A 12,756-nucleotide genomic window follows, 5' to 3' on the forward strand; every position below is an offset into this window, starting at 1 on the left:
AATAATTTTACTACAGCCAGTAATACTGACTTCTCTACAAAAATGCAGAAAGGCTGATTTTGAGATGATGACTGGAGGAACTAAGAGAGGGGAGTAGTGCAGCTCAAATTTACAGAGAATATCCAAATGTAAATGACAGAGCACCACAACCTGCCATCAATCTGAAGTTCACATGCAGGATTTCTCAAGCATGTGTGGAAGCAACAGAAACAGTTTCCATTGAGAGGGGTATTAAGTACCTCCTATTTTTTTCAGGACTAATTCTGCCTGCAAATCACCCAAAGGCAAAAATCTTTCAGAGGATGATGGGAATCCCTGGCTCCCACACTAGAAAGCCAAGAATATTTACCTAAAAATAAGGAACAAGAATATGGTATATGTAGGACACCATTACCACATTTTTCTTAATCAGGACAATCAAAGCATTTACATTTATAGCTGGCACTTAAAAGTTTTCACTTTTTTCATGTTAATCCCACAAGAAAGTAAACCCCTACTGCTTCATCATATATCAAATAGTGCATTCTAAGTGTAATTTAGTTAATTAAAAATAAAGTGGTGCCTTTGACCATCCCTTGGCACATCTTTTCCACATACAAAAAGTTACTTGAGAAAAGTTGTATCAATATGGCTGATCATATTAATTAGAATTATATTTAAATAGAATTGTAAGTAGAATTCAATGCTTTCTACATATACTGTTATGCATTTCAGGTGCAATACATAGTTTTGAACGTAAAGGTCTGTCAAGTTTCTATTCTGTTAATTCTCCATTTTGTGACTGACTGAATCAAATAATTTGGAAAACATCCACGTTAAACTGTCTGACTTACTATGTGTCTGTCTTAAAAGGTCTATACTGGAATCCAGTCATTTAAAATAAATATGGACCCATGGAATTTGTTTAGTGATTCCCTTTTATTGTTATTTTTGTAAAAATAAAATGGTATCACCATGATTTAAGATGGGGATTTTAATTATATACTTGGGTTTTTTTATTATTTGTTTTTGAAAGTCCTCTTTCATTGGAAAAGGCACCTTTGTCCCCAAATTCAAGTCAAATATACTTGACACCTCAGAGAAAAAAATCCACCAGAAATCCATAAAATGTCAATAAGCTAAAATGGAATGTAATTTCAGTGTGACAATTTTATATAATAAAACCAGGCTTGAGGTGATGGTACTCAATAGGTAATAATAATGATAAACAAGTAAAACATTGGTGCACCTAGAAAAATCATGTTATGTATATCTTTATTACAGTTTTCAGAATACATGGATTAACAATGGCCAGGCTGTGATTTCATCAAATTCCTATTTTAAACATTACATACAAACACAGAGCTGTTTAAAAAATAGAAATGCATGAGTTTTGTCACCTTTTTTTTTAATCCTTTTTTGTTTTTGGCATCAGGAGTCCTGTGACTTCCAAAAGGGAAATCAAATGGTGCATGATAGCAGACTGCCTGAGCTGTAATAGGTTATTGTTCACATTCTGTGGCATATGTATCACCTCAAACAGTGCTAAAAGAAGCACTACAAGAACAAATCTTTCTCCTTTGCCATTCTCCTAATGACATCAGTGGGTGCCGAGTGACAGCTTGCAGGACTGCAGAATTCACAGGCTTACACAACTCCCTTCCTTGAGCACAAAAAGCAGCAATGTGTGATCTGAAACGGAGACACCTGAAGCTGAGGGATTTGGCTTTATCTGCTTTGATTTTTGCTTTTTTTTATTATTTACACTTTGTGTGCATGCGTGGGCATGTGTGGAGACACCGCAGAAGAAGAGCTGCAGAGGTTTTCCTACAATACTTAATTAAAAATGAGTAACTTGCAAATACAGTATGGCACATCAGAGGTGGGCTTTACATTGCTGTACCACTTAGCACTTGTTATGCCTGACCTCGCAGCAATTTGAAGGCAAACAGTAAAGTATAACTCAGCCAAGCCTTTGTTTAATGGAAAAGAAGCAATTTACATACATAGGTAAGTTTGCTCCCACATAACTATTACCAGCTTTAAACATTTACTAGCTAGATCATTCTCAGTATAGGAAGTACTAAATTCACCCATCAAAGCAGGATTTGCCTGAGGGATGCAAAAGCTGAACGTTGCAAAGTTTCTTAAACGAAAGCTATAGGAGGATTTCCAGCCAAACCTAAAACTCAGCCAGATTCTCAGAGTTTTGCAAACCATTTGTATATTGTGGGATGAATTTAAAGTAGGTTACTAATGAATTGTGGCTTGGATAGAAACCATGAAAATATTACGTTTTTTACAGCATTTGTCTGAGGTAGTACATATACCACACACAAAAATGCAAAAATATACAGATATTCGTGACTATTTGCATATTACACAAGGGAACTATGGGAATGTTTGCATTTGTATCTGAATTTTCAAGAAGAATGGATAATTTTAGATAACGTTTTTCATATTGACCATGGTCAGCTAAAACCAGAACAAACGATGTAACAGTATTTCTGGGAATACTTCCTGGAGCTGTTTGCCAGTGCCCTCTGAGGCACCAATTTTGTTTTGGCTTTAGCATCAGCTCATAATATGATTAACACTCAAACCAAACATCACTTGTGTGCTGGGAAAGGATATTTGTTGAATCACAAACAAACATACATGACAAACCGTGTTGCACTTTTTTTCTCAGTAAACTGCATGAAACTTGAGCAAAAAAAGTCTATAGTGTCTTTACATTTCTGATCTGTACAGCCAGTAGTTAAGCAACAGAGATGTATATTTGTATATGATTTGAACATTTCATTCCCATGACATTTGCAAATTTAGTTCAATTCATTGCAAAGGTAAAATTATCTTCCTCTTAAATAAACTAAGAAATGTAAACAGTGTAACATCATTAAAAAAAAACTCTCTTCAGTACTTGTAACTGGTAAAATGTGAATGCAAACAGATGTGCTGGTATATTGTTAACGTAATGTCTCAGAGGACATATAGTGAAACATAATTAGCAAGAAATTTATGTATGAACCCTCCAGCGATTTTCTTTCTGGGATTACTTTGAATACAAATATAATTTAACTGATATATTTCATTTTTTTTAAAATTAGAAAATAAGGCAAGTGCATTTCTGAAAAAGGTGCTACTCTTCTACACTTCTAGATAAACATGTGACACCTCTGAAAATTAGATCAATAATAAAAACATTAAAAATATCTGCAATTTAATATAGACTGAAAAACTATCAAAAGACAAAGTGACCAGCATCAATTTCAGAAAATATTTTAGACTTCATAAATACGAGCACCCTATATTTACATAAATTATCTTCTAAACTAGTTTTCCTTGGAAAGACACTTTTGCCCTAACAGATATGTCCATTAAATTATATAAATGTTTCAAATATGAAAAAAATAGTAGTAAAATAGAAGCATCAGATGATGTTATTTTGGATTTGCCTTTTTTTTTCATAAGATTTGGTTCTTGAAAATCTGTAGCCAGCTTTCACAGAGCTTTAAAAAAAAAAACAAACCATGGATATGAAAAACTTGTGCTCTAATAATTACTGCTACCGTATAAAGATTCTGTTCAGAGCTTTTGAGTTTTCATGTATAAAGATTACACCACTACTTGTAAATCCCAGTAAAATGTTACTTTCAAAATTTGAATTCTAATACACTATTGATTTATATAGACATTATGACCCTAATCCTTTAAACTGGCTTTGTACATTAAGCACATTTTTTTTAACTGTGAATTTAATAGTTCCATTTAGAAAAAAGTTATGCTTCAATACAAGGCTGATGTTGACCTTGCACAAAACAGGATATAATTCTTTGTATCTCTTACTGATAGACAGGGAGACAGAATCCTGTTGCATGCTTTTTTATTTTTTCCTGAAGTACCATAAAACTCTTTAGTTTGTCACTAAAAACCCTGAACAGTTCAGGGAGAAAATTAGTTGACAGTACACATTTCACTAGGCTTCAGTTGTATTCCTATGTTCAGAGCTACGGGCAAACCCCTTGTATTCTTTGAAGAAAAGTTTTGAAAAAAAATAAAAAAAAAATCAATACTAGATTGAAAAGGAGCTGTATCTTTTCTTACAATAATTGGATATGTAGTTTGAAACTGTGAGAATTTATCCCAAACTAGTCAGATAGTCTTAAAGGGTATCTCACGAGAGAAGCAAAAAGAACCTACTGTACAAAGACGCTTGGCTCAAGCAGTAGTGCAAAGGTACTGCCCCAGGAGCAAATGTTCCTCTAGAGCTACCAGTTTGTGCACAGAAAATCATGTGACACCTCACCTTCCAAACACTCTATATAACATCAGAAAAAAGTTCCCCATAACACCAGGCAATAAAAGTATTCATAATAATTTCATCAATCAGTGAAAAGCATTAATAATTTGAGAACAAGTGCCATTTACGACATCCTGATTTTTAAAAAATATCATAGCTGAGAAACATGTGAAGTAGTTCCACTGGAACTCCCACTTCAAGTCCTCCTTCTCATCAGATAAGCAATGAACCTTCAGTAAAAAGGATGGTGAAGGCTGACCTGAACACCAAACAGTCTGTACATTCAGCTGGAGTCTGGGGAGCAAAGGGAACTGTGGTTTCCCAGTGAGTGGCAGAACATACAGTGTCAGCTACTGAACTGACTGCTCACCTGAGGTACTGCAGTGCAAGGGGCCTGTATACAAAGTAGAATGGGAGGAGCCTCCCAAAAAATCAAACTGCTGCAATCATTGATCACTGCTAGAGAGTGCTCCAGGCAGGAAATTTGTTCTTAGCTGCTAAACTCTCAGCACTGAAATCCACCAGTAGAGATCCCGCTACATATTTTACCTGAGAAACAGAGGAAAAACTCAGAGGCAGTTTTGAATAACTTCGTAATGTAGCTTGTCTCTAAAAACCTACACAAAGGTATTTTTAGCATAATTAAAATAGGACAATCATATTTTCCCCCAAATATCTTTATAAAGAATATATAAGTGCATAATTAGAAAAATTCTTCCTTAGATACAGTTAAAAACATATCCTGCCCTTGACATCATTTAATTTTGGTAAAATCCTATGCTCTGTTTTCTTTACCTTTTTTTTTTTTTTAGCAGTGATAAGTAACTATACATCATCATATCACCAAAAGCGTAGATATGTGGTATATCCTACTTGCAGCTAAAACAGCTGAATCCACCAGGCTTTACATTGAGATAAGGTTTTCAGCAACCTGATTGGGGCTATGTGTTGCCTTTTTTATGATTACAAAAAAGATTCTGATAATGTAGACCAGCTCATCTCTGAATTTATTAACATACAATTTTATTATTTTTTCCTTTCATGTTCAAATCAGAACTGCAAATGGAATTCACAGCTGTACTCTTTCAACAGAACTGTATTTTCTTACCCATATAAAACAAAACCTAGAAATCCCCAACTCGTTTCATGTGAGTTGCCAGCTTAAAAAAAAAGGGGTGTAAAAAAAAAAAAAAAAGGAAAGAACATAAGAAAATAAGATATATATCCTACTGTTTAACACTGTTTACAGATCTTGGTAGTTGGGGTAATAAGATACAGTATGTGGATTATTTAGCAACAGCTTTAAAATTACATATTTTTACACCATCTCATTTAATCAATACCAGTATTCCTTTATGATCGTTGCCAATTCATATGATAAACTCTTTCCAAAGTATATCCATTTAATTGTAAATAAAACAATTCATTAATTCTTTGGCATCAGAAGAATCATACAGCTGCAATTGCTCCATTGTGGCGAGAACGAGACCTTTCCAAAGTTACTCGTTTGTTATCTGTAACACAAAGAGAGGAAAAAACAAATCACCATAAGATTTGCAACACGGATAATGCAATGTCAAGAGGTTTTCAAACAGCCCTGAAAATCATTTCGAATGATATGTAAATAAGTAACTAGGAGCCTGGATCAGAGAAGTTTCATACTGCAGCTGCCAGACTGAGTTCAAGAGTTCTGCAATCAGCAATAAATTACTTTCTTGATCAGAGAAGCTGGGTGATAAAAGCATTAGGAGAATCCTGAAACACAGTCCCCTTGGAAACAGCACACAATAACTAAAATTGCTGGGTAAAAATCTGTAAAATTTTATAAACAATTTATGCACAGAAGCTCTGGAAAAATACATTTCAAGTTTCATGAGAATGCAGTGACCAGTGTGGTGATGAGAAGCCATACAAGATGCTACAAGTACAAAAGCCTGAACACCATTCACTGTAATTTGGTGCAGAGTTAAAAATAGAACAGTTAAATCAGCCACTTCCTAAGCATTTCCTGATTGTGCAATGAGAACAACTTTTAGTATAAAATATTACACAGTAATTATTGCAATGAATAATAAATATGTCTCTATCACAGGAAAACAATCACCGAGTACCAGCCACATTCCTAAATGCCTTTAAAATAAAATTTTAAAGCAATGAATATACACATGCACAGACACCACAAGGGGCAGAAGATGAACCCCCACTTAAGTTTTCTGGAGGTTTGGATCTTTTTTTTTTAAAATGTGGTCCTTCCATGTGAATTTTTTTTTTTTTGGAGGGAGGGACTGTTTCTTTTAACATTGACTTTTCCATTCTCTTATGTCACATTCAGGTTGCTGCTCTGCATCAGTACAGTGTCTACATTGCTACAGCATTAGGATGTCCCAATATATGGCTGGAACTTCTATGCAGGACTGGAGTATAACAAAACAAAAACTTCAGAAGCAAGAAGTCTGACACACACGCTGCAGGCAAGCAGTTTTTCTCAGCTTTTTTCCAAAGGAGCTGATTTACTCTCTCTGCTTGCCCAGACTGGAACAGCCTGTGCCACTTGTGCTGTTGGAGGAGGCTGAGCTTGGGTCAAGCTGAGGGTTCAGCACAAAGCACAAAATCACAGCAATCTGAGATCCCAGCAAGGAATGTAAATACCTGCAGGGAGGGTACCCAGAGGCTGGAGCCAGGCCCTTCCCAGTGGTGCCCAGCTGGAGGACCAAAGGCAATGGGCACAAACTGAAACACAGGAGGTTACTCTGAACTAGAAGAAACACTTTCTTATTGTGAAGGTGACTGGGCACTGGAACAGATTGTCCCAGAAGGTTGTGGAGTCTCCATCCTTTGATTTTCAATCCTTGTCTAGACATGGTCCTGGACGATTGGCTTTAACCCTGCTTGAGTAGTGGGTGGCCAAGAAGACCTCCAGAGGTCCTTTCCAACCTCAACCATTCCATGATTCTGTTCCAACCTAACAAAGGCAGAGATGGTCCAAGCACATTAATAAGGATCTGGAGAAGAAAAAGAAAGTCATCTCTGTGATCTGTTTCTGGACAAAAAACAGAGGTTGTCTGTGGAGACTGAAAGGGCTCTGCAAAATCAGCCTTCCCTCTCCCTGCTCAGTGAAAGTGTCTCCAATGCTATAGGGAATTAACGGCTCCTTTAGCAAGATTATTAGTTCTTTTTATAGTTCTGCCTTGCCTCCTTTTCCTAATGAATCTATCCATGCATAAACTATTCAAATTACCCTAAGTCAATCTGTTTTGCACGGGAATAAATCTCTACACTGGTTGCAGTGTCACTAGGCACTGGAAATTAAAGCACAAAAATGCTAAAACCCAAGAAGGAAAGTTATCAACTGAAATGTGCTGCTGCTCCTCCAAGACAGTGATTCATAAAGAGTCTAGTGATACTTGCTCTCAGTGGGGAGAAGTGCCTTCACCACTAGACTATTTCTTGATATAATTTCAACACTTTCAACTGTACAGGTTAAAAACAGATTAAGAGATTCTAAGAACTGTTGATTTGTTTTATTGGTTTTTTTAAGATTTTGTCTTTTCAGGTTTTTTTTCATCATGGTAGAGACAAATATTTTCTGCAAGTGACAGTTCAAATTCTCCTGTAACTGCAAACCTTCCCCTAGAACAGATTGCTCCAAGCACTGTCAAAACTGGCCTTCAATACTTCAAGGGATGAGGTATCCACAGCTTTTCTGGGCAACCTGTGCCAGTGCCTCATCACCCTCACAACAAAGAATTTCTTCCTAATATCTAATCGAAACCTGCTCTCTTCCAATTTAAATCCATTCCTGTAAGCATAAGAAATCACAACCAATAAAAATCACAGTAGTAGGGGAGAGGGAAATACTTTAGCAAAAACTGTACTTTGAAATATATATTTTTCCTTAATGCTCCATCCTTACTTCTGTTATTAAAAGAGAAGTCTCAATAGCTGCAATAGATTTATTAACTCAGTAGCTTGTTATCAACATAGAGCTCAGTTATATTAGGAGGAAAATAAATGGTACTTTGCAGAACTGCAATACTAAGATTAAGTGACTTTTTCATTTCATTTTCTCCTTATCCACTCTTCCAGGTAGTAACTTTATGCTCTCCTAATTATAAACCTTATTTTTTATGAGCAATCAATGCTAGTAATAATATAGATGTTGTGCAGTCAAATGGATTGGTCATGACACTGAGATATCTGATAATGGAAAAAGACAGAGTCTATAAAATCATACCTCAAAGGTACTTGATTGGAATTTGCATTATCTTGTAACAAAAAAAGTTCTCTCTTTGACAGCCCTTATAGTTAAATTATAATAAATTATAAACTGGTATCTTAGGCTTGGCATCTTAGTTGACTAAATCTCCTTTTTTCCCTTCCTGAATAACCTCTCCAAGGTGAAAGAACTGACCTTCCCACAGCTGACAATAATAAAAACTCAGAGAAAGAAGGTACCAGTTTGAGTTGCCTTGAAAATGATCATATGAAGAAGTTAGAACTTTTAGCAATGAATAAAATATTTAAAATTTCATCTTTTTGGAATGGTTTTGACTCTGCAAAAGATGCAGAAATGCATTCTGTAAGGGAATTTGTATGGCCTGTGCCTTTGGGAATCAATGAAAGCCTTTACATCAAACATTTATTTCTTCATTCATGTAAAATTTTGTTCACTAGGAAATCCTACTGAAACACATCTTGTTTTCATGAGCAACCAAAGGAAAAATACTCATGCAGTCCCAAGCACTTCACAAAGTACCACAAACATAACATGGAAAACAGTCAGAAAAGCAAGATAATTTCCTATAGGTACGGAATGATTACACAAAAAATTAGTAACCTGGTCATTTCAGTATGTTTTAAAAGGATAAACTGTCACAGCAAATGACAATTCCAAGGAGCAAACACTGCATCTGTGATAATGAGGACACTGACATTTATTCTTTAGAAAAAGGTGAAAATTTGACTGTCACTTTACAAGTAACATTTTTTTCTGATTGAAATAACTAAATATTTCTACATTGATTAAAATTGTGACAAGTTAGGTTAAACTCAAATCACTTCAGCCTGGGCAGCCTCTGGTTTCCTCCTTGAGCCATCTAAGCATAGGGAAAACTGAAGCCAACTTACAACATCGTTTGATGTAACAGCCTATCATCAACTGCTTTAAGGAACAACCTACGACAAGAATTGACTTCATTATTTTCCTTTATGGACTGCATGCACCTTCATCAGCTTTAGCTTAACAACGGAAGGTTCCATTTGGAAAATGGAATTTATAGAATGTAAGGCAGAAGCAGAACTGATACAGTGTAAAACAGCAGGGAAGTCCTTCCAGCTCAGCACCTCTTCAGCAGCCACAGCTGAGCACTGTTCCCTGCACTGCCTGGCCTGTCCCTCTGCCATTACTAGAGACACCAACTGAGAAATAAGCCAGGCAAGGAAATTAAGAGCTTCAAAACTGTCATTGCTGTCCAGAGCAAAATCCTTTTGAGAAACAATGCCTTGTGAGAAAATGGCTCTCCTAACCTCAATTCTGTTGAGATTCAACCCATCTCTGTGAGATTTGATTTCAAATTGATCTTTCAAAATGTATGGCCTATATATAAAAAAATACAGCAATAAGGTAAAAATCAGTTATGGGAGAAATACAGCCAAAATAACACCTCAGAAAGGACTCTGAAATAGCACTTTTCAAAAGGTCTTTATTGCAAAGAGATGAAACAAGCAAATAAAATAGTTTTCTAACAGTTCAGGGAAACGGTACTGTTAATATGCTTTCTTTTAATTTTTTGGCATTTAAAATACTCTTATTTCAACCTCAACAGGCACCCTACACATGCCTGGAAAATTCTGAACTAGACTCTTTATAACAATCACATTGGGTTACCTTACATTCATTTTTATTTTATATTTTTGAAACAAAAAATGAGAGCAGATCAAGTGATATCACATCCCTGTTCTCAGCTTTTTTTTCCCTAAACAGAATCTTGAATTCATGACAATCAAACTTAAATGACAGCTAAAAAGGTTATTTTAGCATCAATTTCAAAGAAAACATTGAGTTTTCAAGCAAACCGTGTAGCTGTGAGGTCAAATTCTATAAATCCTGTTTTATTTTGGTTTAGGTCCAACCCAAGACTTTCATGTGAAAGATGAGTGATAACCTGAGCTTATAAATGTTATGATGGAGAAAAAGAAACTTAACCTTAGGCCAAAAAATAAGCAGTTTTTTGGTATGTGTTTTTTATGCGTTTTTTTTTAAGCCCCAAAATCAAGATAGTGCAGCTAAAGCATTAATTATAAAGGCATCGTGTTGATATAATAATAATAATAATAATAATAATAATGATAATAATAATATCATCCCTGATCTGGTTAGTGGGATGTTTACCAATATATTGATCTGTAAGGTGTTGAAGGGTAAGAAAAGGTTATAGAAGAAACAAGGAGGAAGAAAAAGCTTTAAGGAGAACTGTAAAACCTAGAAGGATCTCTCTAAAGACTGGATGGTTCCTCCTCAGAAAAAGGCAGAAATGCATCTCCTGAGTTATTTCCAGAAGTCTGGAGTGTTCTGTTCAAAAATATTTGCTTCAAAGCTGTTTGTCATTTAGGTAACACACAGCACCTTTATTTTAAGAAAGTTTCCGTACTATTCTTTGTGAACAGTTCCTCTTTGAAAGGATATGTGGCTGTGTGGATTCTCTTTAACTTGCTAAATAAATTTGTTAATATCCAGAAGCACTGCAGTACAGAGCCAGGTCTAAAATATGGAGAGTTAAAGAAGTTAAGCCCTGACACAAAGGAGTTTTACTCAGATTAAAAGGGAACAAAGACATGTCTAATCTTTCTGCTGCCACTCAGACCCAGCTTGCTGGGCACTGTTAATTGTAGCCTTTGAGTCGTAGGAAAATGCAGAACGTCAGTAGAAAACCCATTTATTTACGTTCTGTGTGCTAGACATAAAAATGCTTTAAAAAGGAATAATGTGAGAAGTTATAATGCTAAATGGCATGTGTGATGACATTTACCAGCTCAGAGCAATCCAGCTGTGACCACAGTCTATACAGTGTGGGGACACAATAAAAGGGACACTTTTGCAGTCAAAATTGAGGGTATTGGCCTTCTGTATCATAATTCCAAAAAATAAATAAATGCTTACCCTCTTTAGAGCTGAAGTTTGGTATTTATAGGATAAAAATGGATTTATAAACCCCATTTTCAAGTAATCAGTTTAAAATAAATTTTACTACTGCTTATTTCAGGCCTTAAAGATTTAAAAAAAAAAATAAATTGGCCCAATAACATAAGATTCCTTAAACCTTTAAGTGATCTATTTAATATTTTAATTTGGCTTTGCTTTCTTTGTTAATAGTACCACTTGGGATATGCAGTGAAAGCTCTTCCACAAGAGTTGCAGCAGAAAAGCCTTAGCTGGAGACAACACATGCCTGCCTCAGGGGTTACAAGACAAATCAATCTATTTTTCTCCTTTGCTCCAAGGGTAATTGGCCTTTAAAATTACAGAGAAAAATAGGCCCTCATGTCAGTACAATGCAGGCACATACACAACCATTTTCCATTTCTTTTTCGGTTTGAATTCTCAGCTGAGAACTAAACTTATAAAGGTGGGAAAATAAAAAGAAGATGAAGAGGAACGATTGCATCAGTTCAAATCCCCTCCAATAACAAGCAGCACTGTGACCAGCATTTGAGTCTGGAATTTACTGAAACCTGCTATGAAAAGCTGCCAGTATATTTTTATTCTTGATTGTGATAAAATTTACTTGAATTTTTGTGACAGGCTGTACAACCGGCATTCATGGAGATTCGTCACAGAATTTAGTTAAGCGGAGAAGTTCTAATTATTGCTTCATTTCCCATAAAAATCTCACAAAGTAATACTGATTTTTACCTCATTCTTATGAAATTGCCTTTTTCAAGGAGCAATCATGGCTATGAATATCGCTACAATCCTTCTAGTGTGCTACACACATAATCACGTATAAATACAGTTTCAGACTCTGAATACTGTTAAATTGTATAAAGTAAATTTTAACTTGCCTAATAAATTGTTTCATAGCAGTGAAACTCAGATGATAGCCTTCATAGTTTTCTGATTGCCATTAAATCTGATTTGCAACACATTACTAATTTAATACTTTTAATAAGTAATTGTCATGTGAAAGTATTTCCCAGTGCATAAAGATGAGCAATCAGCTAAACTGTAATTGATATATAAAAACAACAACAAAGTTGAAAATAGTCAAAACAACTTAGTATTTTAAAAACAGTACTAATATTCTCTTGAAACAGAGTCTTGAAACCACTAAACCTTTAATGTGAACTTGCTCACTGGGAGCGTGTATACAGGTGTAAAGCAATTATTAGATTTGATATCTGAATGAACTTAGGTTCCCATTAGAGCCTGAATGCTTCAATGACCCTATTATTTTCCTTCCAATGCTCCCAGACCTGAT

General features: G+C 35.3%; 1 protein-coding gene across 5 annotated transcripts in view; it reads right to left on the reverse strand.

Moving 5' to 3' along the window:
• Window positions 1-1,237: 1,237 nt before the first annotated feature.
• The window catches only part of DIAPH2 (diaphanous related formin 2), a 199,554-nt gene continuing 188,035 nt past the window's right edge, over window positions 1,238-12,756 (reverse strand). For all 5 annotated transcript variants that reach the window (XM_064670108.1, XM_064670109.1, XM_064670106.1 and 2 more), the window contains one exon: window positions 1,238-5,793. In XM_064670108.1, coding sequence (XP_064526178.1) covers window positions 5,729-5,793 — 65 coding nt within the window. In that variant the 3' untranslated portion in view covers window positions 1,238-5,728. The remainder of the gene's footprint in view (window positions 5,794-12,756) is intronic.

The sequence above is a fragment of the Pseudopipra pipra genome, chromosome 13 (genome assembly GCF_036250125.1).
Source record: "Pseudopipra pipra isolate bDixPip1 chromosome 13, bDixPip1.hap1, whole genome shotgun sequence".
In the NCBI taxonomy this organism is placed as follows: domain Eukaryota; kingdom Metazoa; phylum Chordata; class Aves; order Passeriformes; family Pipridae; genus Pseudopipra; species Pseudopipra pipra.